Consider the following 26,661-nt stretch of genomic DNA (forward strand, 5'->3'; position numbering starts at 1 on the left):
AACAACAAAAAAGGGGAAGATGGAACTTCCCTGGCGGTCCAGTGGTTAAAACTTTGCCTTCCAATGCAGGGGGTGTGGGTTCAATCCCTGGTGCGGGAGCTAAGATCCCACGTACCTTGGGGCCAAAAAACCAAAACATCAAACAGAAGCAATACTGTAACAAATTCAATAAATTGAGAGTTTAAAAATGGTCCACATCCAAAAAAAAAAAAAAAAAACCTTAAAAAAAGGGAGGGGGGGGGAACATTTCATTTTCAGTGTATGTGCTGCCAAAGTGAGCACAGAAAAACATTTCAACAGCAAAAGGGTCAGAGACATGAATACTAAAATTTAACATCATGTTTTGCCAATAAAATTGAGAAAAATAAAAAGATGGGTATTACCCATTATTGACAAAGGTGTAGAAAATGGTTATTTTTAGTTGGTAGGTGTATGTAACTGGTAGTTTTTGCAAAGAATGACTGTTTTAGCTTTCAAAATATTTGTATACGTCTTCTACCCAGAAATTCTACTTCCAAAACTCTCACATATTCCCACATGTGCACAAAAATATGTGATAAGAATGTTTAATACAGTTGTGTTTACAGGGGAAACAACTGGAAACAATGTAAATGTCCAAAACAGGGGAATTGTTGAATTAATTCTTCCCTATCCAGACCGTGGAATATTTATTCAATAGTTACAAAATAAGTTATTAAGTACATGGGTAAAGTGTCAGATAGAATGACCACATTTATATTAAAAAAAAAGTTTAAATCACATATGTTTTTAAGCTTATAGAAAAAGTTCTAGACCACAAATGCAAAACACTAAACTGTCAGCAGAAGTAACCTCCAAGAAAAGTAACAGGGAGGAGAACTGGAAGAAAGACTTGACTCTATACTTGTATTTATCTGCATTTTTCACAAGCATGTATTCATGAATAACTTGCATCATTAAAAAAAGAATATGTTCAATTTTAAAATATTTTCAGAATCCCCTTCAGGTGAAAATGTTAAAGCAAAACACATATATCTGATTACAGGGATGTGTGGTAGCTGACACCCAAGAGAGATAACCTAGAAGTCAGAAATGTAGTTCATAAGAATGCAGACTTCTCTGAGGGCAAGGAGTTGACTGGATATACCTCCTAATTTAAATTACCACTTGATAACAGAGAGATGCAAACCAATGAAATGGGCTATCAATGAACAAAGGGTTTAATTCACAGCAAAAGGGAATAAATAAAAAGGAGTAAATTCCAGAGCATACCATGCCCCCACCAGCTGGATACAGTGTGTAGGATTTTGCTCTGGATCCCACATTAGATTTTGGAACGTGACGGCCGGCAGGAGAACCCGGGAAGGATCTCTGCCCTGGCCACTGACATCACTATCAGAGATAAGACTGTAATAAGGATTTTCTGTGATACTGCTGACTGCTGGGTGAGCAAACAAAATTGCTATGATATAAAGCACACTTATCCTAGTCAAGTTTTGTTTTGCAACTTCTGAATGCTGGGAATTTTAAGCAAAACGAGGCACCTAATAAATGTTTCACAACCCAAGAACACACACAGAGTAACTATGTGAAAACAAATCACATAAGAAATATAATCATTTCCTCAATCATCTTGTAATAAATGTACTTACTACACAGTCTTTGCTATCCTCTTCAAAAGGTTATATATATATATTTAAAATATATTCTTTATATTATGCTTCACTATGATTCAAACAGTATTCCTGATAACTGTTTTCCAGGTAATCACTGTACCAAAATTTCTAAGAATGGTGACTCAGTGTAGTAATGCAAGTGGTCTTTAATGCACACCAATTTATATCTTCCCCAGATAGAAATGGTGCTGCGTCTTAAAGCGTATCATCTGACCCTACTTTGAGTGCATGGTGCCTTAAATTATATTTTCTCCAAGAACTCTGAAGACAATCATACGATTATAAGGAAGGCTATCCAAAACTAATAATCATTTCCATTCCCCAAAACTCATTTGTGTGAATCAGATATGTGCAACCAAAATAATACACAGAAAGAAAAATGGATACAGAGGCTAATAAAAATACAATTGTTATCCCTAGGCCCTGTTTTCAAATTACTAGGTTTCTTCACTTAAAGAGTCTCAGTGTTCTCAATGAATGACTTTATAAGAACTATTTGAACTTTACATAACTTTGTAAGAACTTACAAAAGGTTTATGGTGCTTAAAAAAAAATCTGTAATCACCAAACTATGATACCTACCTCTCGGACTGATCTTCGAGGACATAAGGCATCCACTTCATCAAAGAATATCACACAGGGTGCTGAATTCTTGGCTCGCTGAAAAACCTGTCGCACAGCACGCTCGCTTTCACCAACATACTAGCCATATACAGAAAGGAAATAAAATGTAGAGATGTTTCAACTTTGGAGTCTGGGCCAAATTATAGTAGTACTAGTTTTAAATGACATTTATATGTCAGAGTCCAAAAAGTATTATGTCAAAAATAGCCAGTTATATGTGGTTCAACTTAATAAGATTAGCTATTACTTAAGCTTATTATAAATTTCCTCATTTATAAAATGAAGACTAAATAGAATGAAAGGTCTCCTCTAGCTCAAAAGAATTCCACAATTATATGGTATTTTAGAACGGATCAAAGCTTTATGCATATAAAATACCCAGCAGTAATCTTCATTAATTCAACAGTATTTTAAATGTGAACAAGACAATTTATTGTTCTACTGCCGTTTCTACACAAGTCATCTTGCTAAAGGAAGAGCTAACGGTCATACAACATCAGAGGAGGCAAACTGAGCCAGTTAGACATCTACCAGGTTTCATAATGCATAATGTATGGTAAAATCAAAATACAAAGCAATTCACAAGCAGCTATAACATGAGGACTAATTAATATAAAAAGTTATATGTAAAAATACAGCTTTACTTTCAGCTAAGCACAAGAAATTGTTCTTGTAAAATTTCAAATTAGTTAACTAAGAAAAGCTTTGTTTCTCATAATAATACTGCTAAATAAGACAATTTGAAAATGTCTTTATGGTGCCAATTATATTATAAGGTTATTTTTATGTTATGACTATATGGTCATAATAAAGTAATTAAGGCATAGAATACATCACAGATGACAATGATTATTTTTATTTTCTATTTGAGTAGAACTTCTTTTCCTCAGATCTGTCCTGTAACTTTTCTTTGTACTTTTGCTTATTCTGCTTCTCTCACTTGAACTGCTTCTCCAACCTACCTCTAAAACAGCTCTTGCATTCTAGATCAAGATCACTAATCTTTCTCCCCACCACCCTCTCTTCTTTGCTCTTGCAGCACTTCCTACTATTATAACTTCTGAGCTATTCTACCTTCACTATATTACATCATAAAGTCCTTGGAAAGCAGAAGTCATGACAGTTTCAAATTTTTCTCTGATCATAACATCCTGCTCAGTGTACAAATACAGCAGACCTATTTAGTTTCCTGAAAAATCTAAATCAGCAAAAATTATACTTGGAATGCTGAAAAGACATTCAGTAGATATTTTTAAAGAAAAGATATCAGGGGGTTGGGACACAGAGTTTCAAACAGGGATGAAAGAGAAGAATCAATACAGCCGGCAAAGGGACTTTGGACATAGCTAACCAAAATGACTAAGTAAAAGGAAATTTAATTTAGGGGAAGGTAAACCTAAAGTTTCAAAAGGACATATTAAAATCAATTCATCTTAAGAAATGTGACAATGATTAAAATTCCCACTACCTTGGCCTTTAAGAACTATTTCAAGTAAGGATCCTATACTTATTATTCCTAATTCCTTACTTGCCATCAGTTTTCAACCATTATAATCTGGCTTTTGCAAACATAATTATTGAAAATATTTTCCCTAAAGTCACTGGTGACATTCTAATTGCTAAATCCAGAGCCCTTCTTTCAATTTCTTTTCTGTTGTATGGCTATATTGACAGGTGGAAAAAATTATCTTCCCTAGGTTTTCAGGCTTAGAAAGTCTTGGGCGTCCTCCACCTTCGGAACAGTCTCCTTTGCCAGCTTTTCCTTTCCTGGCCCGTAAATGTTGGTGTCTTCCAAGGTTCTGTCAGAGACCACCTTACAATACTACTCAACCTTACCCATTCCCTAGGTTTTAGGTGCCATTTAGATTGATACTTACTCCCAAATCTCTTCAGAGCTCCAGATTCACATTTCCTATAGTTTGCTGAATCCCTCCAAATGGCTCTTTAAATCTAAAACGTCCTAGAGCAAACTCATTTTCTAACCCCAAGATGTCTATCTTCCTCATTAGATCACTTAATCTCTCAGAGTCATTCTGGACTCTTCCACAGAACTCTACCCACATTTACCTCTAAAAAGCAAACCAGATGACAATGAGATAAAATTTCATACTCATCAGACTGGCAAAAACGTAAGTAACTTTCATTCACTGCTGGTGAAGTAAAACTCAATAAGAACCACTTCGGGAAAAAAGTGGGCAATACTTAATATTTTTGAAAGTGTATATACTGTAAGATACAGCAATTCTACTGCTGAGTACATACCCTAGGGTGAAAATATCTCACAAATATGCGTTAAGGACATATGTATATAATGTTCAACCTAAACATGAATCAAGAAAAAAACTGATGTTTTTAAGGGACTTCCCTGGTGGCACAGTGGTTAAGACTCCGTGCTCCCAGTGCAGGGGGCCTGGGTTCCATCCCTGGTCAGGGAACTAGATCCCACATGCACGCTGCAACTAAGAGTTCGCATGCCACAACTAAGGAGCCGGCAAGCAGCAACTAAGGAGCCCGCCTGCCGCAACTAACACCTGGTGCAACCAAATAAATAAATAAATATTTAAAAAAAAAAAAAAGAAAAAAACCTGATTTTTTTAAAAGTGTGGTTATACTCATTCAATGGACTATTGCACAAAGAATTAATAACTAGAGGTAAATATATCAATAAAGATAAATATTATAAATATAATGTTCAACAAAAATAACAATAAAATCAAGTTACAAAAGAACACATACCATTTATGTAAAGTGGCTTTGTTTTTGCTTTACCATTTATAAAAGGAGTTCCAAACATATAATAAAAGTAGATATAATACTTTAATAAACCCCAGATATACCCATCACCCTGTTTCATTATTATCAGCTCAATTCATGATCAACTTGCTTTATCTATACTCTGTCCACTTTTCTTTCTACTTGATATTTTGATGGAAAGCCCAGACATCATAACTTTATTTGTAAATATTTTATTGTCTCTAAAAGACAATGTTTTAAAATATATATATTTTTTAAAAATCCCATCATTTATAATGTATTTATTTATTTATTTATTTATGGCTGTGCTGGGTCTTCGTTGCTGTGTGCAGGCTTTCTCTAGTTGCGGCAAGTGGGGGCTACTCTTTGTTGTGGTGCATGGGCTTCTCATTGTGGTGGCTTCTCTTGTTGCAGAGCATGGGCTCTAGGTGCATGGGCTGCAGTAGTTGTGGCCCGTGGGCTCAGTAGTTGTGGCACACGGGGCTTAGTTGCTCTGTGGCACATGGGATCTTCCCGGACCAGGGCTCGCATCTGTGTCCCCTGCATTGGCAGGCGGATTCTTAACCACTGAGCCACCAGGGAAGTCCAAAGATAATGGTTTTAACATAACTACATCATTATCACACTTAAAAGTTATTTTCTTAATATAAAGTGTCCAGTAGGTGTTCACATTTCCAATTCTCATAAACTTATTTTTTGAAACATGTAAAATAATACTACATGTTATTTAGGGATAAATATATAACATTTACAGTAAATGTAGAAAGAAGTGTACAGAATTAATAAACACCAAATTCAGGATTATAGTAAATTCTATGGGAAAGAGAATGGAGGACGTGATTAGGGAAGGTTTGCAGGGGGCTTTGAGTATATATTGGTTTTTTTTTTTAAGGTTGGATGTTAGATACATGGAGGGGTCATTATATTACTCTTTATAACTTGTTATATGCTTGAAATATTTCATAGTAAAATTTTAAAAATATTACACTCTTAAAAAAAAAGTTACACTCTGTTAGCTCTCTAATATGCTAAAGGTAACATTTTGACTCTAGCTTGGTATGAAGGCCCTGCACTGCCTGGCTATTACTTTTTTTCCAGCCTCACCCTTCACGCCCTCATCAACCTCTTCCCCTCAGCGCTTATTTTGAGTACTCCTCCACTAGAAAGCCAAAATGAAGTGTAAGAAGAGTCAAGATAAAAGTACAAATCCTTATTTTAGGAGCAAAGTAACATATTTAATAGGAAACAAAAAAAATTAGAGGGGGGATAAATTGAAAAAGCCTTTTAAAACAAATGATACCACTTTCATTTCTTCTTTGTTTGAATATTATGGAATGGCATTTTACTCTTCATAGACATGAACAAGAAATAAGAAATTCAAAGTCTCTTAAATTTAAGATATAAGCTGCTTAAATACAGAAAGAAGTTATTATATAGTAGTTTAGTGATTTCTTTCCCAAGTATTTTTATTTATTAATCCTTAACTCATTTGAGCTATACAACAACAGGACAAGGAAAGCAGATCAAATGTCAGCTCCACTATCCCCAAGCTGTTGGACATTGGCCAAGTTATACGACCCCCTCCAAACTTAAGTTTTCTCATCTGTGAATCAGAGAAAAAAAACAATTTGTATCTCACAGGGTGTTGAAGAATAATATATATAAAGGGCTTGACAAATTCAGAGTTAACACTTTTAATGTTGACTATTTTGATTATTTCCATTTTGCTGGTGAGAAAACTTAGGCTTAGAGGTTAACAGACTTAATTAAGAAAGCATTTATACACAGTAAATAGTACAGCAGAGCAAAGCTCAATCTCTTCACTCCTATTGCAGTGATTTTACCAAAAAACTCGACTGTTTCAATTATCTGAGGACCCTGTAATTTGAATGACCATTACTTTTCCTAATCAAAAATAATGGCTAATGCCACAACAACTTACCATATTTAGTAACTCAGGCCCCTTGACAGATATAAAATTTAACCCAGACTCATTTGCAACAGCCTAGTAAGAGAAAAAAGACACAAGACAAACATATAATAAAATAATAATAACAATAATTTGTGATAATGCAAGGACTTTTTGTGGTTTATACTCTAGTTTCCCCTTTTTATAGCTGCCTCTTTCTCAAGGAGAGGAGACAAATGGGAATAAAAAGAAAATCAAAGGAAGTAAATGTGAACCTAAAACTTTCCACAGACTAGAAATCAGATGGAAATGACTTGAAACATTTATGTATATGTTTTGTTTACATAAACATGGTATATGTAAGTATATTTGTAGCCCTAGCTTAGAATCCTAGTGAAATCATAATCTCTGTATAAACAAATGCTATGCCCAATGAAAGCAATCATTCATTCATTCATTCATAAACCAGAAGTCAAAAGCATCGGTACCAGTCTTTACAGTATTTACAGGTTATTTTGTTTAATAAATAAAGATTAAACTGCATGGCTGAAAGCCAAAGAGAATAACAAAGGAGAAATATATGGTTATATGTGTAGAAGAATACAAAAATTACACTGAGAATGTAGAGATGAAACCCGAATAAAATCACTCACAACTTCAAAATGATCAGGGAATAAAGTTCTTTCCTATTCTTAGAACCTGATATCTGAGCTCAAGATTTATGTTCAACACATTCCTCAGCATCTCCCCTTGGATTTTTTTTTTCTTTTTTTCATTTCGCATTTGGATCTCATAGGATTTTCAAATCTGTCGTTTCCAAAGCAGGACTCCTGAATTTCTCCCAACTCTCCCCAAATCCCACACCCCAAACTCTTTTTCTCCCTATCCCAGTAAATATATTTTCTAAGCCAAAACCAGTGTCTCCCCTTGATCTCTTGTCTTGTCAGGTCAGCCAATCCATCTGTAAGTTCTATTAGCTCTAATGCTAAAATGTAGGTGAGTCTGATACTTCCTATTTCTCCACTATACCACAATCCTCATCCAGACCAGCATCACCTACTGTCTGGACATGCAAAAAAACCAAACCAAACCAAACCAAAAAAACCCTAACTGGCTTCCTCTCTCTCTTTGCTTTCCTCCAATCCATTCTCCACTTAACTCAAAAATGTAAATGAAGGGGGGAGGGATAAACTGGGAGATTGGGGCTAACATATACACATTACTATATATAAAATAGATAACTAATAAGAACCTGCTGTATAGCACAGGGAACTCTACTCAATACTCTGTAATGGCCTATATGGGAAAAGAATCTAAAAAAAAAGAGTGGATATATATATATGTATAACTGATTCACTTTGCTGTACACCTGAAACTAACACAACACTGTAAATCAACTATAATCCAATAAAAGATTTTTTTAATGTAAATGAGATCATATAGTTTTACTATGTTTCTCATTTATTTTCAAGTACAAATTGAAATATTCACCATGGCTTGCAAGCCTATATTTTGTGACATGACAGTTTCTTCTTAGCCCAGCCACTAGATCTTTCTCTGATTCTAGAATTCACCAAGCCCTTTCCCACTTCAGAGATTTTGCAACTGCTGTTCCCTCTATCTGGAAGACTCTTCCCCTTCTTTCCCTGCCTCTTCATGTGGCTATCTAGTCCTTCAGGACTCTGTTAAATATCACCATCCCCTGAATACCAAACCTAAAATAGCCACAACAGTTTGTTTATTTCCATCATAACTTAGCTGAATCTGCAATTTTATTGTTTTGTTTACTGCCTGCCTCTTCAAGACAGACAATAAATTCCATTAGAGTAGGTGTCATGTTCACTAGTTTATCCCTAGCACCTTGGACAAGTTCTGGCAAAGTGTATGTAGCTCAACAAATACTGGTTGAATAAATGAATGCATGCAGGCACTGCCAGGCAAAAACTGCTCAATATGTAGCTTATCCACATCTCGAAATCTCTGTCTTTCCGGCTGCCAATTTCTTAACTTTCCTACCTCTCACGTTCTAAGTAGAGTCAGGATACACATCTAATAAAGCATGATTCATCTACATTAGGTTTTCAACATCCATATGCGAGATAACTAAGATTTCACGCATTAAAACACACAACAGAGTTCCTGAAATTATCAGAAATCTTTTGTCTTCTATTGATAAATGAAATACAGTGAATATAATTTAATTTTTTCATGGATATCATCATGAATCTTGTACTCAGTGTTAGGAACTGTTTGCTTCCATACTATATAGTTGCAGATGACTAAATGATTTTAACTGTTCTCTTTCCAGTTTCCTTCTTATTAGTCACCAATTTTCAGTGTGTTGGCCCCCAGCAATCACATGCCTTTACTTGATGCTATTTATATAATATGTGCTAGTGCTTAGAAATTTTTCATTATGTTATTGTTATCATGAGTAAACAAAACAACCAAGGTCATCCAAAATCTTAATTTTATAACCAATTCTAGGTTGCCAGGTTCTGACTCATAAGTGGTTCCATAACTTTACTCCAGTAACACTTTGCTTCTGCCATTCCAGGACACTTTCTATTACTTCTAGATTCTAGGGCATGTAGTCATGAATCTCTTGAAGCATCTAATAAAAGTGTGAACTCTCTCCCTGGAAAAAATACATATACTCATAATATATTGCCTGGGCTCATGGATCCGGTGAGCTGTTGAAGTCCATCCATGGAGTCCTAGGTAAGATTCCCTGCTCTAAATGGTCAGATACCAGAAATCTGACTGAACAGAGAGGGACCAAAACGTTGGCAATTTGGGGAGGCAGCGGGTGGGAAGAAGAGGAAAAATGTGATCTATGATGCCTTAACATTATTTAGGGATTTCAAATGATCTAAGCTATCTCCTTTCTGCTGTGAGCAGAATTAGTCAAAGGTAGATATAACTAAAACACAAACAAACATTACAAGGCACTCAGGCAAGGGAACTGCATCCACCCAGTGAATTCACATATTAGCTTGCAGGACCTTCTTTCTGGCTACGATTTTCTAAAACTGTTGTGAAAAAACATAGGCCAGCAACTGTGGTGTTCTCCTTTCCCTCCTTTGTTTCCAAACTCCTTTACAGCAATGCCTTGTAAGAGTACTGAAAGCATTAAGCAAGGAAATTTAGTAATATAAGTAAAAATGTTTTTAAAAATGTACATGTATATTATATAGGTATATATATATACATGGGCAAAAGGCACTGTGGATATTTGGTATTTACTGAGGAGCCGCAGATTATTCGGCTGCTGTGAAACTTATTAAAAATGCCATTAATTTTGATTTCTTATTTACAAGTAATCCAAAATTTTTTTTTTTTTTTTTCGGTACGTGAGCCTCTCACTGTCGTGGCCTCTCCCGTTGCGGAGCACAGGCTCTGGACGCGCAGGCTCAGTGGTCATGGCTCACAGGCCCAGCCGCTCTGCAGCATGTGGGATCTTCCTGGACCAGGGCACGAACCCGTGTCCCCTGCATTGGCAGGCGGACTCTCAACCACTGCGCCACCAGGGAAGCCCAATTATAGAGCATCTTTATGGCAGAATACTACGCAGGCATTAAAAATACCGATGTGTATCTGCATATACTGACATGGGAAGATGTTCAAGAAATACTGATAAGTGAAAAATGCATGTTTAAAAACCTTATAGTTGTAAATATATGTATAAAAGTTATTCATATTATCTTGATATATATGTACAAAAGAACATCTGGAAGGACTAACAACAAAATGAAACAAACAGTGGTTACTAGTAGGCAATAGTGAGAGGATTATAAGTAATGCTTTTCCCTTTTGCTTATCTATATTTTCTATTGTAAAAAACTAATTTTTCGAAATAACATTTGTAATAAGGAATGTAAAATACTTAACTTATAAATAATAACTATATCAAAGCAGGAAACAAGGTCAGCTATAAACTACAACTATGCAATAATGTTCATTAAAAACTCAGAATGTAATACACAGAAAACATGAAAATTTCTGTGTTAAAATCAATGGGGTTATGGTAGATTTAAAATTTTCTTTTCCAAATTTGCCATGATATACCTTGTATAATTAAAATTAAAGTGGGAAACTTGCCTGAAGAAAATTGTCAGTCTTTCCAAAATGAAATTCTAATAATATGAAAATATGCAAAAATATCTCACTGTAACATTTAAAGTTAAATCCATGTTATCCTAACTGATAGTAAGAAATAAAATACATGCAGTTGAATTATTCCATACCTTTGCCAGCAGAGTTTTCCCACAGCCAGGGGGACCAGCAAGGAGGACTCCAGCTGGAGTCTCCAACCCAAAAGCTTTGAACTGATCTGGGTTACGAACTGGTGCCTGGAAAAAACAATCCCAACATCAATCTGTTACAAATGTCCACTTTCTAATGCATATTCAAATCATCTCTAGATGCCTATTTTCAACACTGATTGTGAGGCCTGAAGATAAGAACAGTGCCTGGCACAGAGTGCTTACCTCTGTTTCAAGCATGAGGTAAGTGGTGATAAATTTAAAATCCCTGCTCTTGAAAAATTCATACTTAAATGTAAATTCTGAAAACATTTTAGATACAGTATTTCAACATTTTAAACTCAATTTTTAGAAAACGTAGATTTTCTAAATCTATAATCTAAATCTATAACCTAGATTTCTAGGTTATAAAGATTTTAAGCAATGGCCCCCTTTAAGAAATCAGAAGCAGCAGTACTCTGTGTAATCAAAAGCAAGAGACACCTGTTCACTATCATCTCCACGTATTTTCTCTTTCAGTAGTTACACACCTCTAAATGGATCATACATCATTAATGAACCATGAAATGATCAGGGAAGTGGAAAAGTAAGAGTAAATGAAAATCCAAAGTTTCACGGGCATTAAAACTGCTTTGACCCTTATGAGCACGATCAAGTTCAGAAAGTATTTCTCAAATAATTTATTCTCGGTTAAAACCTAAAATGTTTTCTTTTCTTTTCTTCTTTAAACTCACTGCCATAGAATTCAAGCACCACCAAAAGAAAAAATCTAAAGCAGATCTCAGAAGAATGAAAAACCATCACTGGGGGCTTAATAATAATACAACAGATAAAAGAAAACATATAGTTAAGCCAATTTAGACATACAACCTAGTACACACGCATGGTCGTTTACCCATCACACACGCCAACAACAGTTAGCGGCAGATATACCTACCAATATTGCCATGGTGAGCTCCTCTCTAATGTCTTCCAGGGCACCAATATCTGCCCATGTCACATTAGGGACAGTGACAAAGCCTTCCCTTTTAGCAGAGGGTTGGACAGAGGATAGAGCAACAATGAAATCATTCAACTCAAGGCACAGCCCTTGCAGCTGCTCCTCTGAGAGGGGATCTTGGTTCCTCAGCAACCCCAAGAGCCTTTGCAATTCATCCTGAAAGGGAACAAATGAGGGGGAAAAAATGAAAAACCACAAAGTTTGTTGAAAACGTTATTGTTTGTACTTTAAAAAATTATTACTCCAATATTTCTGTAAACTACACGAACTTCTATGCATTAAAATAATTTTCTCTATTGACAGAAGTCACTTATTTTGCTCCAAATGGATTATTTGATTTAGTCAAGCAAAAATGCATCGACTATCATCAACTATAGAAGAATGATTTTTATTTACTCTACTAGGGCTAGCTATAGCAAACATAAGCAGTTGGCAAATATTCATTTCAACAATCATGTTACTTCCATTCTTCATTTACAAATATTCATGAAACAGCTGAATTTTGATGAAATTAAAACAAAGTTACTCTGGCGGCAGTTTAATTTCATAATATGGCTCCGTGACAGTTTATCAACTAAACAGAAAGCAGGCAATTTTCCTAGTACGAATGAATCTTGAACTTCAAAGGCAGATTTCTTGCTTTGCGAGGAAAATGAAAGAACAGGTGTAGAAAGTAACTCTGAATAATTCAACTTATAAAAGTCTAATTTATATGCAATATTATAAAAGGAATGAGTTTACTATTATTTTTAACAGATATCATTGTGGTTCCAAATGAGTACGGAACAAACAAATGATCTGAAAACAAAAGACTTAGATCTAAGTTCCTGCTCTGGAAAGTAGAGGCCGTGTAGCCTCGGGCAAGTCACAATCTCTTAAGGTTAGTTTCTTTGATTATGAAATGGGAAAAGTAATGATATTTACTTAACAAAGTTATATGGAGCAAGTTATATAATATGTTAAAGCACCCTGTGCCAGCTATAAAATGCTATATAAATGTTATACTGAGTTTTCATGACTCACAAAACTCAAAATTTTAACAGATCTTGGATAATAAATGTCCCTCTCACATTCTCAGCACTGTCCTCCAGCACTATTTGCAGGTAGGGACAAGGATATGGTTGCATCAGCAGACTATCTTAGTATATCAAACCAAAAGGTAACCTGGAAATATAACAAAATGCCAATGTTCTCATAAGAGCTGGAAAACATTTTCTGTAAAGAATTAGAGTAAACACCAAAGGCTTTATGGGCCATGCGGTCTCTGCTGTATGGACGTCTATGCGAATTCAGCTGTGAAGTGTGAAAGTAAAAAAAGACTCCGTGTCAACAAAGGCGCATGGGGACCTCCCTGGTGGCACAGTGGTTATAAGACTCTGCGCTTCAATACAGGGGGCCCAGGTTGGATCCTGGTCAGGGAACTAGATTTCACATGCCTGCCACAACTAAGAGTTCGCATGCCACAACTGAGGAGCCCGCGAGCCGCAATTAAGACCCGGCGCAACCAAAAAGAAAAAAAAAAGTATTAAAAAATAAAATAAAAAATAAAGGAGAATGGCTGTGCTCCAATATAACTTTAATTTACAAAAACAGGCAGTGAGCAGGTGGGCCATAGTTTGCCAACACCTGCTGTAGATTTCATAATCATTATTGTAAAAGGAATTTATTCAGAATCAACTGAAAAAAGTAAAACAACTTGTACTTTTGAAATTATAGACACTCTGGGTGTAACTGATAATTACTCTAAAGATACAATGCCAATGAAACAAAATCATAAACCCCAACTATATGGACACTTGCCTGCTTGTAAGATAACACATATTAAAAATGTTTAAATGACAGTTTAAGGTACCTATAGAGAAAGCACCTGTGTTTTAGAAGTGGGCTCAGTTCCAATCCTTTCTTCCTGGCCTCCTTCAGAGGGCAAACCTTCAATCTCAGGATTCTTCTGCTGCTGCTCCTGCAGCTTCATTAAGACCCTGTTGACTGCACACATGGCTGCCTCTCGGCAGAGTGCCATCAGGTCAGCACCAACGAAGCCCGGCGTTAGGTGTGCTAAGTGACGAAAATGAAAAGTTTCGGGAAGTCTTACTTTTCTGCACAAAGTTTGAAGTATTCTGTAGAAAAGACAAGGAAAAGAAATTCAGATTCCTAACCTACTAGTAAAAACAAGTCACGGAATATATTTATTTGAAGCCTTTCCTCTCTGTCAATGGTATCATAACAGGTAATAAGATCAAATAGCTCACTCATTCAGCAAATGCTAAATCGCTATAATATATCCTACCTTATTCCAACAGGGGTTAATATATACACATATCTGCTTTTTTAGAAACTGTATTAAATTCTGTGAAGAATAAAAAATTGGTTTTTAAAAAATATTCTGCCTTTAAGAATTTTACAATATTACAGAGGAAATAAGACAAATGATTTATGAGGATATAAGGTAAATTCTACTTTTAGAGTAGTTTAAATGGACATCTGCCAGCAATAAAAAAGTCTCTAAACTCAAAATCAACCATTAATTTTATTCATCATGAAAAGTTATACTGATACAAACTTTAATATCCAATTTTATATTAGGACAGTTACTTCTCCAACTTCATCTTTATTTACTGCTCATCCTTTGTACTTATGTGTGAAAAATTTTGCTCAACTGAACTGGCAACATGGTATGTGTCAATGAAATATGGACTCTGGATAATTATTATTATTAAAGGAATATCTTAAACAATTTCTGGTAAGATTTACTGAATAAAACTTAAAAGCAGTAAAGATATTCAGGACAAAAGGTCTGATGCCAGGGACTTCCCCGGTGGTCCAGTGGTTAAGAATCCATCTTGCAATGCAGAGGACGCCAGTTCGGTCCCTGGTCAGGGAACTAAGATCCCACAGGCCATGGGGCAACTAAGCCCATGCACCACAACTAGAGAGCCCGCATGCCACAACTACAGAGCCCACGTGCCACAACCAGAGAGAAGCCTATGTGCCACAACTAAAGAGAAGCCCACACGCTGCAACGAAAGATCCCACATGCCACAACTAAGACCCAAGGCAGCGGAAAAAAAAAAAAGGTCTGATGCCAGACCACTTGAGTCTGAATGCCAGCTCTGTCACTCTCTGTTATTTCATTTTTGTACTCCAGTTTTTCCATTTATTAAATATATATTACAGTAGCACTTAATAGTAGGGATGTTAAGTGAATACATGCAAAGCTCCTAGAACAGTGACTGATCCACAATAAGTGCCCAATAAATGTTTGTTATTATTATTAGTTACATATTGTGATATTATAAATTAACTTGGACAAGAAAATATATTTTGAAATTTCCAAATTTGTAGGAGACTAATATTTTCAAATGTCAAGTTACTGGAGAATAAGTTACTATACAAATGTCATTTGGGATCATGTAAGTGAATAGAATAGAAGCAGATAAACATTTCTGACAAATGAAAAATAATTCACTTTGATACTGTAAACAATAGGAGCCAAGAAGAAGTCCCATTATAGAACTGCTTCCTAAAGATACAGACCTGATTTGCTGCTATGCATAAGAATACTAAGAAATTTAGAATGTTAAGGAAACTAGCTAAGATAAAATAAATATCATCCTTTTTTTCAGTTACAGTCTACTCCTGAAAAAATGTAATTTTGGTCATCATACTATAACTCCACAGGAGGAGAAAATAACCATTAAGAGATTTCCAGTTTCAACACGGTTGAGTAAAAGTGTTTCAGCAATATTTCCTCCTCACCCCACCTCCAAAACAAAAAGAAACAAACAAAACAAGAACAACAAACAGGAACACAAACTCCATGGTCAAAGAACCTAGGAAATTATCTGTACTCTACTCCCTCACCCCAAACCCCCCCATCCTATCCTGGAAGTACGGCAAAGAATTTGCAACAGAGGATCAGTCTTTATCTCCGTGAGGTCTTTAAAAAGTTATAAACACTTGTCTTAGGCTATAGGCTTCAGTATGGCTCTATAATAAAGACAGGTATCTACACTGATGTGAGATATTGAAGGAAACAGATATTTGTGGGGGGGGGGTGCTGATATATGCATATTTTACTACCAAAGAAGACAAAGGCCACCCAACATGGGTCTCTCCGTGTCAGCTCTAGCTGGTGCCCTAAGAACTATAAATCCCTATATTCAAGTATTAGGAATTCCCAGAATAAAAACTCAGGTTTAATAATATAGTTGACTGTAAATGGGATGAGTTTTAACTAATTTTTAAAAAATAAACCTTTTATTTTATAAAGTTTTAGATTTATAGAATTAGTGCAAAGATAGTCCAGAGAACTCTGTACACCTCATACACCTCTCCTGTCACTAAGGAAAATTTTCAGGATTACTGGCCCAGTATTTTGTAGAATGTCCTTCAACTGGGATTGGTCTGATATTTTTGTCATGATTAGACTAGAGTAAAGCATTTTTGGGAAGAAGACCACAGAGGTAAAGTGTCATTCTCATCATATCATTCATTATCAAGGATACATACTGTCAACACGACTTATTGTTGTAGATGTGAACCTTGACTACCTTGAGACAGTGTTTGAAAGGGTTTTCCCTTTGAAGTTACTCTTCCCTCCCTTTCCATACTACACTCTCTGGAAGTAAGTCACTTACGTCTGGCTCACATTTAAGAAATAGGGAGCTATACTCCACCTCCTTAAGGGCAATGCAACCACATAAATTATTTGAAATTCTTTTGCACCAGAGACTTGCCTATTCTCACCCACTGATTTATTCAATCATTTATTTCTATCAGTATAGACTAACAAATACTTGACTATCTGTAATCTTGAACCAAAATTTATGAAGAAACTTGTGGAGAATGGTAAATGACCCTGCAGAGGGCACAAAGTCAAAATTAACATTTTGCAGAAAGGTGCGCTATTGAGAAGGAAGTATATTTGTCTGGTGGAACCTCAAAGACCATGAACCAGAGGCACCAAAGTGTTGAACTACAGAAATTAGGGCCACAGCAGGGAGCCAAAACACAGAAATTATCTGAAAATCTGCATAAGAAGTCTGAAGACGCCACATACCCTCCACCCTGTCAACCAGCAGGAGACCAGCAATGTACCCTCTGGTGAAACTGAACCAGGAGAGGGAAGCCCCAGGTTTGTGGACAACAGTAAGATCAACTCCATCAGAAAAAAAGGTCAAAGTCTGTGTCCAGTCGCTCAACCTCCTGCCCCTGCCCCTGTCAGAAGACCAGCAGCTAGATGGACAGTCCCATGGTGTTGTCTGAAGATCTTTTTCTGAAAAATCTGAATTGGTTCAACAAAAAGAATCTACAGAGATAGATATTTGGAGTTTTCTAGCTCAAAAGTTAGCTGGTCATATGACTGCTTTACAATGGCACTCACACTTCAACAAAGTAGCCTGTATTGCACACATGCAATCAGCCTCACTCTTAAGCTGCCAGCATGAAATAGTAATAGTAACAGCTCTCAACTGTCAAGACTTACCACATGCCAGGTCCTGTTATTATGACTTTATAAAGATAGCATTTCTCACTGCAGTATAATATACAGACCCAAACAAACACATATACATACACAAAGAAAAAAAAAAAAACTTGGAGGAAACAGTGCAGAAAAAATTGTAAGAGGGCTAGCAAATGAAAAAAAATTGGCAATCATGAATTTCAGAAAAGTTACAAAGGTGAATAAATGAAATGTGATCCTCATATAGGAACAATATTTATAAAGATGAGAAATGAAAATGCTAAATATGGATATAGTCAAACTTCATAATACAACTACATACTACAAATATATGAACACGTTTGGATATCAGATAAATTATTACTTGTTAGGTATATAAAGGCATTGTGTAATGCTAAATAAAAAGTCTTTATTCATTAGATATGGACGTATTTATACCTGAAATGATATAATGCCTGGGATTTGCATTAAAACACTCCAAGAAAAAAAAAGTGGGGGATAAATAAAATAAAACTGTGAAAATGTTGATAATTATTGAAACTGGGTGATAAAAACATGGGGGTTCATTATTGTGACCGTTCTAAAAAGCCTGTTTATAAATTCTCAACCCTCCTCTCAGTGGGAGGTGGGGCTATGACTCCTCTTCTCAAATCTGGGCTGACCTGAGTGAGCAATCAACCAACAGAGAATAGTGGAATTGATGCTATGTGACCTCACTTCCAAGGCTAGAAGATCTGCTGTAGAAAGAGCTTAGACCTCAATGTCCAAGTCCAGGCCACCCCCTCCGGCATGGCCCCGGGTAGACTGGTGACCGGAGGATGCAGATCCTTGCTCCCAGGACGTGCCTCTTCCTGGGCCTCCTAGGGGAGAGTCACACGCCCAGGTGACAGGGCTGGGGTGTGTTAAGAGTGGCTGGTTTTGACTGCTGTTTTTTCCTCCCTTTGATGTAATATTTTACAAATCCTGAGGTCAAGAACAGCAGTGCTGCCCAAGCTCCCAATGCAGGGGGCCCGGGTTCCATCCCTGGTCAGGAAACTAGATCCCACATGCATGCTGCAACTAAGAGTTTGCATGCCATGACTAAGGAACTGGTGAGCCGCAACTAAGGAGCCCACAAGCTGCAACTAAGACCCAGCACAACTATAACATAACATAACGAAACATAACAAAACATAACATAAAATGAACAGCAGGGTCACTTCAGCCTGTTTCCTGCAATCCTCATGCTGCAGCCCTAACCTGCCATGGAAGAACCCTTCCACCCCGAGGCTGCCCGACTCTGAGCAAGCCCACACTACCCTGTAAAGGGTGCCACGTGAGAGGCCTTCAGCGGACAAGACGAGAAAGGGGTTGGGGGGGCAGGAGGCAAGGAACAGACAAGATCAAATGATAGGTATACAGACAGCTAAGTAGGCAGACAAGCACAGCCCCGCTGCCCCAATCCTCCACATGTTCTAGCTCCAGCTAGAGTCTCTGCAGCCACGGGAGACCCTGAGACATAACCAGCTGGCTGAGCCTCTCTGAATTCTTTATCCACAGAAATGGTGAGAAACAATAAAAATAAACTTGGGGGTGCTTTGTTTTGCAAGAATAGAAACCGAAACAATTATATTAGACTCCTTCTGTGTACACATTTTACATAATAAAATGCTTTTTAAGTTCAGAAAAATACCAATAACTACCTCAAAAACTTCTTTTCTTGCTATGTGCCAAATGTTATGCTAGGTCCACTGATTTAATTCTTACGAGAAGCCTTCAAGTTAAAGTATTATTATCATTTTACAGATCAAGTAAGGTCTTGTTATTATTACTATTACTGTATTTCAGATAAATAAACTAAAGCTGGGAAATGTTAAACATCTAGAAAAAAGCACAGGACATACGGGCAGCGCTTGGATTCCCAGATAATTTCCTTCAATGACTCAAAGTTCCAGCACCTACTGAAGGCCTCTGCACCCCCGTCTCACCTGCCTCTGCCCTCTTCTCCACTTCATGGACTGTCATGCCCTGGACCTTATCAGCACCTGGATCTGTCCCACCTCTGAAATCACTAGCTCCAGCATCTCCTCTTTGCTCAGTCTCCCACACACCTGTTTTCAAACCTCAGTAGGTTCTCGGATTCACCACCGCCTCATCAAATAGTCCTATTTTTACAATTAAGAGTCCATAGTCTCTTTTTTTCTTTCTTAATCTAAATTCTAAATCTCTGCTTTCTCTGTGCCTGAACCTAGAATGTTGAGCATTGCTATGGGAAAAAAAATCATTAAACCAGCCCTACTGGTACCATTCCATACCCTAATCCTAAACACTGCCTGAAAATCCTGTTACCCCAGCCAGTTCATCTCAAATTAGCCAAGGAAGTAATTTCAGACCTTCATCCTCCTCAAACCTCTAACCTATCCATCATGAGCCTCACTTTCATCTGAAGATCTCGCTTTTTAATTCATAGAGACAACGCCCTCAATTTTCTAGTACCAAACTGATAATCCTTCTTGCCTGCATATCCATTCTTTCTCCCTTTACTATCATGTCAACAAATTAACCCTCATTCTAAGGCCAACACTGATACATAAGCTCTGACTCCCTGCTCCTCCCATTTCTCCTTCCCATCAACCCGTAAGGACACCACTCAAGCTTCTCCCACCTTAGAAAAGCCCTCTCTAGACACCCCATTACTACCTCATGAAGGCACCACAACCTTCTGCCTTCTCCCTCGCTGCAGACTCTCCTGAGTGAACCGTGGAAGGCTGCTGCTCTCGCTTTTTCAGTTTCCCTTTACTCCTCAACCATTCCAACCTGGAGTTTACCTCTACCATTCCACTCAAACAGCTTTTTGTTAAGGTCACTAGTGACCTCTAGGCTGCTCAATTCAAAGACACTTTTTCAGCCCTCCCTCCCTGGACCTCTCATTCCTCCCTCTGGAAACACAGACTTCTCTTGGCTTCCATTACACAACTTTCTCTTCATTTTCCCAATGCTTCTGGCTGCTCTTCCTACATCCTGAGCCTGTTAGCCTCTTCAGGCCTGTCCCAGAACCTCTGACATGTTCTCTTCACACTCTCTGGACAATCTCATCTACTTTCTTAACTCCAACTGCCATCAATACATTGATGATTCCTAAATGTTGGCTTCTGTGGAGATCCAGACTCATTTGTCCAATTGCCAACTTGACATCTCTACTTGGACATCCTGCAATTGCCTCTAAACTCCATCTATCCCTAAATCCTCTTCTAAAATCTGCTTATCCTCCAGTATTTCCCACCCCTTAAGCACCTGAAAACCATCAGGTGCTTAAGCAAGAAATCTGGGAATATTTCCCTCTTGTTCATAGCCCCCACCTCTCCACACATATATTCTATTGATAAACATAACTTATTGATTCTACTTCCTAAATGCCTCCAGTTATCTCGATTTGCACTCCCACCTCTTTAAGCCCACCCACCATTGCCTCTGGATATCACAACAGCTCCCTCACTGGGCTACCACAACCCATCTTGCTCTCCTGTCATTCCTTATTCACACTGCAGCTACAGCGACCTTCTCAAAACAAAAATCTGTTTCTATCACTGTCCTGCTTAATTTAATTGCTTCCTACCACTTACAGAATAAGTCCAAAACCCTTACCAAGGTATCTGTGAGCTGGATTCTGTACACCTCTGCAGCCTTTCCGCATCCTATCTCTACTTCTATAGCCATATTCTTCTTCCAGTTCCCTGGACACACTGAGCTCTCAGTCACCTTAGGGCCTTTACACATGCTATTCCTACCAATACTCTCATCACTCTCACCATGTGATCAGTTAATTGCTATTTATTCTTTGAGTCTCAGCTTCCTCAGAGACGCCTTTAAGAACCTAAGAACCGCCAGACCGGGACTTCCCTGGTGGTCAAGTGGCTAAGACTCCGCCCTCCCAATGCAGGGGGCCTGGGTTCGATCCCTGGTCAGGGAACTAGATTCTGCATGCCACAACTAAGACCAGGTGCAGCCAAGTAAACAACAAATAAATTTTAAAAACATTAAATTAAATTTTTAAAAAAAAGAGAACCTCCAGACCATGTTAGCTTTGCCTGATACATATATCCTCCCTCAGACCCTGTCTTTGTCTTTTTGTACTCATCACACTTCTGATTATTTAAAGTGGTGACTGAAGTGCCAACCATTGTGTCTCCTTGGTAAACAACAGGTGCTTAAATATTTCTTCAATTAATGACTTCCTAAGAATTATTATTTCTAAGAATTATTGATAAAATAAACACTGATGTAATTCTATTAATATATTAATTCTATTATATAATTTCCCCATCTTAGAATTTAACTCATTAACATCTGCATATAATAATATAACTAGTTTGCTTCTGCCTTCAGAGCTAGACAAAAGTATAAAAATAAGAAAACTGTATTCTGCCTTTGTCAAAGACTCAATCAGAAATACACTTCCGGGACTTCCCTGGTGGTCCAGTGGTTTAGACTCTGCGCTCCCAATGCAGCGGGCCCGGGTTCGATTCCTGGTCGGCGAACTAAGATCCCACATACGGCAACTAAGCCCACACCACAACTACTGAGCCCACGCACTGCAACTAGAGAAGCCTGTGCGCTGCAACAAAGAGCCCGAGAGCCCCAACAAAGACCCAGCGCAGCCAAAATAAATTAATTTTTTAAAACTATTAAAAAAAAGAAAGAAAAAGAGAGACACACTTCCTTAGGAGGGGAAATTAGTGTTTAATGGATGTGGAGTTTCAGTTTTGTAAGACAGAAAAAGTTCTAGAGATTCACTACAATGTGAGTATACATAACACTACCGAACTGTACTCTTAAAAAGGTTAAGGGCTTCCCTGGTGGCGCAGTGGTTGAGAGTCCGCCTGCCGATGCAGGGGACGCAGGTTCATGCCCCGGTCTGGGAGGATCCCACATGCTGCGGAGCAGCTGGGCCCGTGAGCCACGGCTGCTGGGCCTGGGCGTCCGGGGCCTGTGCTCCGCAGCGGGAGGGGCCACAGCTGTGAGAGGCCCGCGTACCGCAAAAAAAAAAAAAAAGGTTAAGATAGCAAAGTTTGTGTTTTTTTACCACAAAAAATTTAAAAAAAAAAACAAAACTTCTTCCTTAAAAAATTCTACCTCATAATTATATTCAAGAGCTATCTTCTTTCAGGCTTGACCTTGCTCTTCCCAATTGGCCTTAAACATAGTAAACATTTAATACCCCTCTTTAGTCTCAGAAAAATTCTTCCCCTAGCCATCTAAGACTTAGCTAGACGATTACAGCCTACATAAAACACCAATGTATGCCTATAGAATTTACTTCCTGAATCTAAAATGGAGTTTGAACAAACCAACAAACGGCAATCATAAATAACTGTAGATACCAGAAACAGATGGATTTTATTTATTAAGTACAAAAGAAAAGGTACCTTTAGAGGAGAGAACTCTGACAAATTTTTCAAGTGATCAAACTTAACATCAACAACGATACAAACTGACACTACAAACTTCCTGAAATGTTCTGAGACACCTCACCATGAATGTAGCATTCTTGCTCATAATATTTAACCCGAATCTAATCGTGAAAAAGCAATCAGATAAATTTAAGTTGTAGAGTGATCTACAAAAGACTTATCTAGACAATTCAAAAATGTCGATGTCATGAAAGTACTCTCTCCCCCAAAAAGGCAGATTCAAGGAGATTAAAGGGACATGCCAACTACATAGCAGGTTTGCTCTTTATTGAATCTAGGGTAAAAAAAAAAGCAAAACAAAATGAAAGATTAAAGGTACAATGGACAGTTTTGGGGCAACTGGAAAAATTAGAACAGATTGTGTATTAAATAATATTATTGTCAGTGTTAAATTGCTTTAGTATGGAAAATGGTATGATAGTTACACAGGAGAAGTATGTACAGCTAAAGTGTCATGATGTCTTCAACTATCCTTCAAATGGGCTGGCAAAAAAAATAAAATAGGGCTTCCCTGGTGGCACAGCGGTTGAGAGTCCGCCTGCCGATGCAGGGGACACGGGTTCGTGCCCCGGTCCGGGAGGATCCCACATGCCGCGGAGCGGCTAGGCCCGTGAGCCGTGACAGCTGAGCCTGCGCGTCTGGCGCCTGTGCTCCGCAACGGGAGAGGCCACAACAGTGAGAGGCCCGCATACCGCAAAAAATAAAATAAATAAATAAAATTAAAAAAAAATAAAATAAAATATACACACACAAATATATGACATTTTGTGTTTTTTGGGGTTTTTTTTGCAGTACGCGGGCCTCTCACTGTTGTGGCCTCTCCCGTTGCGGAGCACAGGCACCAGACGCGCAGGCTCAGCGGCATGTGGGATCCTCCCGGACCGGGGCACGAACCCGTGTCCCCTGCATCGGCAGGCAGACTCTCTACCACTGTGCCACCAGGGAAGCCCTGACGTTTTTATATACAGAGTGAAAGTAAATATGGTAAAATGTTAACAAGTGGTAAATTCAGCTAAAGGACAGATATTTATTGTATTATTTTTTCACCTTTTCCGTAGGCTTGAAAATTTTCAAAATATGGTTATCTAGGAAAGCCCTTTAAGAACTTTGTTGATGATGGAATAGTGATCAATGGACAAAGGATTTTATCTAGCAGGGATGATGGGCTCTACTGTGTCTATGTCTCTACCATTAAGTTTGGCACTTAATCAAAAAAAGGCTTGATAAAGGATACAGGCCTTATTTCTCTTTCTGTACTGTAAGCATCCTGAAAGCAAGGACTTACAATTTTTTATATTCCTCATATTACCTACCCCAGTGGTATATACATATACTATATGCTCAATACATGTTTGCTGAATAAATACAAACAACTTAAATACTAAATAATATTATTTTGCTGTGGGTATAAACATGTTAGTAAAGAAACCTGAATGGTTGAGTAACTATTTAAAGATTATATATGTGAGAATGCAATGAGCATACCTATAGATGACACTGAATACAACAGCTTAAGAAGAAAATGTCAATGAATGAAAAGTTGAAGTCACATTAATCACTGGGAAGAAGGTAAGGATGACCTGTTCCTTTCGAATGCTTTCTCCTGTCCAAAGTGTCTTCTGATCACTTTTATGTCCTGCATTCATGAAGTCTCCTGTCCTTCACCTCTTCCCTTCTCCACTGTCCCCTTAACTATCCTTTCACTACATACCACTTTCTCTAAAAGCCACTGGCGATCGTGTACAGCAATTCAGTGTCTAACTTAAGCCGAAAGTCATTGTAAATACGGTATTTCAGAGCTTCCCTGGTGGCACAGTGATTAAGAATCCGAGACGCCACCACGATTAGAAGCCTGTGCACTGCAATGGAGAGTAGCCCCTGCTCACCGCAACTAGAAAAAGTCCGCGCGCAGCAACGAAGACCCAACTCAGCTAAAAAAAAAAAATACGGTACTTCAGCACATTACTAGATTTTCTTTACTCCATTGCCTGAACAGTGCCTCCCGAGATATTTTTGTTACTGAGATATTGGTGGGTGTTTCTTTGCTCTATGGACATTCAACCCCAATTACTAGGAAAGGTTGGTCCTAGAGCAAACAGACAGCTTTCAACTCTCTGGCTACCATTTAATTATTTGTCAGGGAACCTGTGACCTTAGGCAGATTAGTGCAACAAGTTAAAATACTTGTTAAACTCAGATTTAGCCTGCATGTGGACCAGTGAGCACTATTCCATAGCTCTAGACACTCTCCCTAGGCTGATCGGCCACCTAAAAAACACAAGACACTGTTAATAAGACCAGATAAATGAGTATGGATACCTAAGTCCAATATCACTATTGAAAAAAGCAGCCTGAAACAATGGCCGTATTAATGAGTAAAATGTTTTCTTAAGCATTAATTTAGTGTGGGCTTTTTCCTTTCCAAATCAATTTCACTGACACATAAAGAGAGAGAGAAAGAAAAGGCTACATCATATTTCTCAACCCTCATTTTCAAAGCATTCAGTTCAGATGATGTAGTGGCATACAAAGTTCATTCTCTAAGAGTATACCTTTCCCTGGATGCTTCATCTGGGATACCTAGGCATATCTCTCGGTCGAACCTTCCTGCACGTCTCAAAGCAGGGTCTAAGGAGTCTGGTCGGTTAGTAGCTCCAATGACTAGGACCCGAGCTGTAGCGGCCATGTCATTCAGATCTAGTAAGAACCAGACACAGGATGAGTGGTGAACAAGACACTTGACGTTAAGGATAATAATGCTTACACAAGTCATTTACGTGGTTAGAGAGAGAGTATTACACACTGATAGCAATATATATACATGTATATAAAACTAACATTCACTAAATGTCTAGTATGGGAAAGATGTAAGGAAAATACAAACTTTGTCCTCAAGCAGCTCAATCTATTTGAAGCACAGTAAGCATAAACAAAGCACCACAGTGATACGATGGAAGATATGAATTCAGACTGAGGAATCAGGGAGAACTTAGGGAGGAGGTAACATTCTAGAAAAGGCTTGAAGGGTAAATAGGATATTGATAAGCTGAAACATAGGTTAATGCAATTTTACATGGAAGAAATGGAATGAGCGAAAAGCACAGAGGTACAAACAGGTGTGGCATGTTAAGACAAGGTGAGTGGTCCACCAATAGGGAGCCTTGGCAAGACAGAGTAGTATGTATCTCAAAACAGACTCACTACACTGAGATCGGGGAATACAATATAGTCTCCAGTTGCTCTGGCCTAATCCAGATACAGATTTTTATTAATGGACAGAATGCAGGGCCTAAAGTGTATTTTCCACAAGTATTATTTCTCTCAACTGAACCAGGGGTGACTAGCAGAGAGTCTGAGGTTACACCCCCTCACAGGTAACTAAGTCCTCTATCAGCCAAGTAGTGAGGAATTTAGAGGATATTCTTTTGCCAACAGGAAGCCATGAAAGGTTCCTCTGGTAACATTTGTATTTTAGAAAGATAACTCTAATAATAATTTTGAATCGAATAAAGAGGAATAAATGCAAAAAGAGTTTGTTGT

At 37.8% G+C, this 26,661-nt stretch overlaps 1 protein-coding gene across 2 annotated transcripts in view; it reads right to left on the minus strand.

The window, feature by feature from the left end:
- Positions 1–26,661, minus strand: part of NVL (nuclear VCP like) — a 99,564-nt gene that overhangs the window by 48,683 nt on the left and 24,220 nt on the right. For both annotated transcript variants that reach the window (XM_027122284.1, XM_027122285.1), the window contains exons 12-17: positions 25,674–25,818; positions 14,075–14,324; positions 12,145–12,363; positions 11,190–11,294; positions 6,976–7,038; positions 2,238–2,357 (exon numbers count right to left, since the gene is read on the minus strand). In XM_027122284.1, the coding sequence (XP_026978085.1) occupies positions 2,238–2,357; positions 6,976–7,038; positions 11,190–11,294; positions 12,145–12,363; positions 14,075–14,324; positions 25,674–25,818 (902 nt within the window). The remainder of the gene's footprint in view (positions 1–2,237; positions 2,358–6,975; positions 7,039–11,189; positions 11,295–12,144; positions 12,364–14,074; positions 14,325–25,673; positions 25,819–26,661) is intronic.

Source organism: Aethalodelphis obliquidens, unplaced genomic scaffold (assembly GCF_003676395.1).
Source record: "Aethalodelphis obliquidens isolate GAN/ISIS:26980383/991018 unplaced genomic scaffold, ASM367639v1 scaffold24, whole genome shotgun sequence".
In the NCBI taxonomy this organism is placed as follows: Eukaryota; Metazoa; Chordata; class Mammalia; order Artiodactyla; family Delphinidae; genus Aethalodelphis; species Aethalodelphis obliquidens.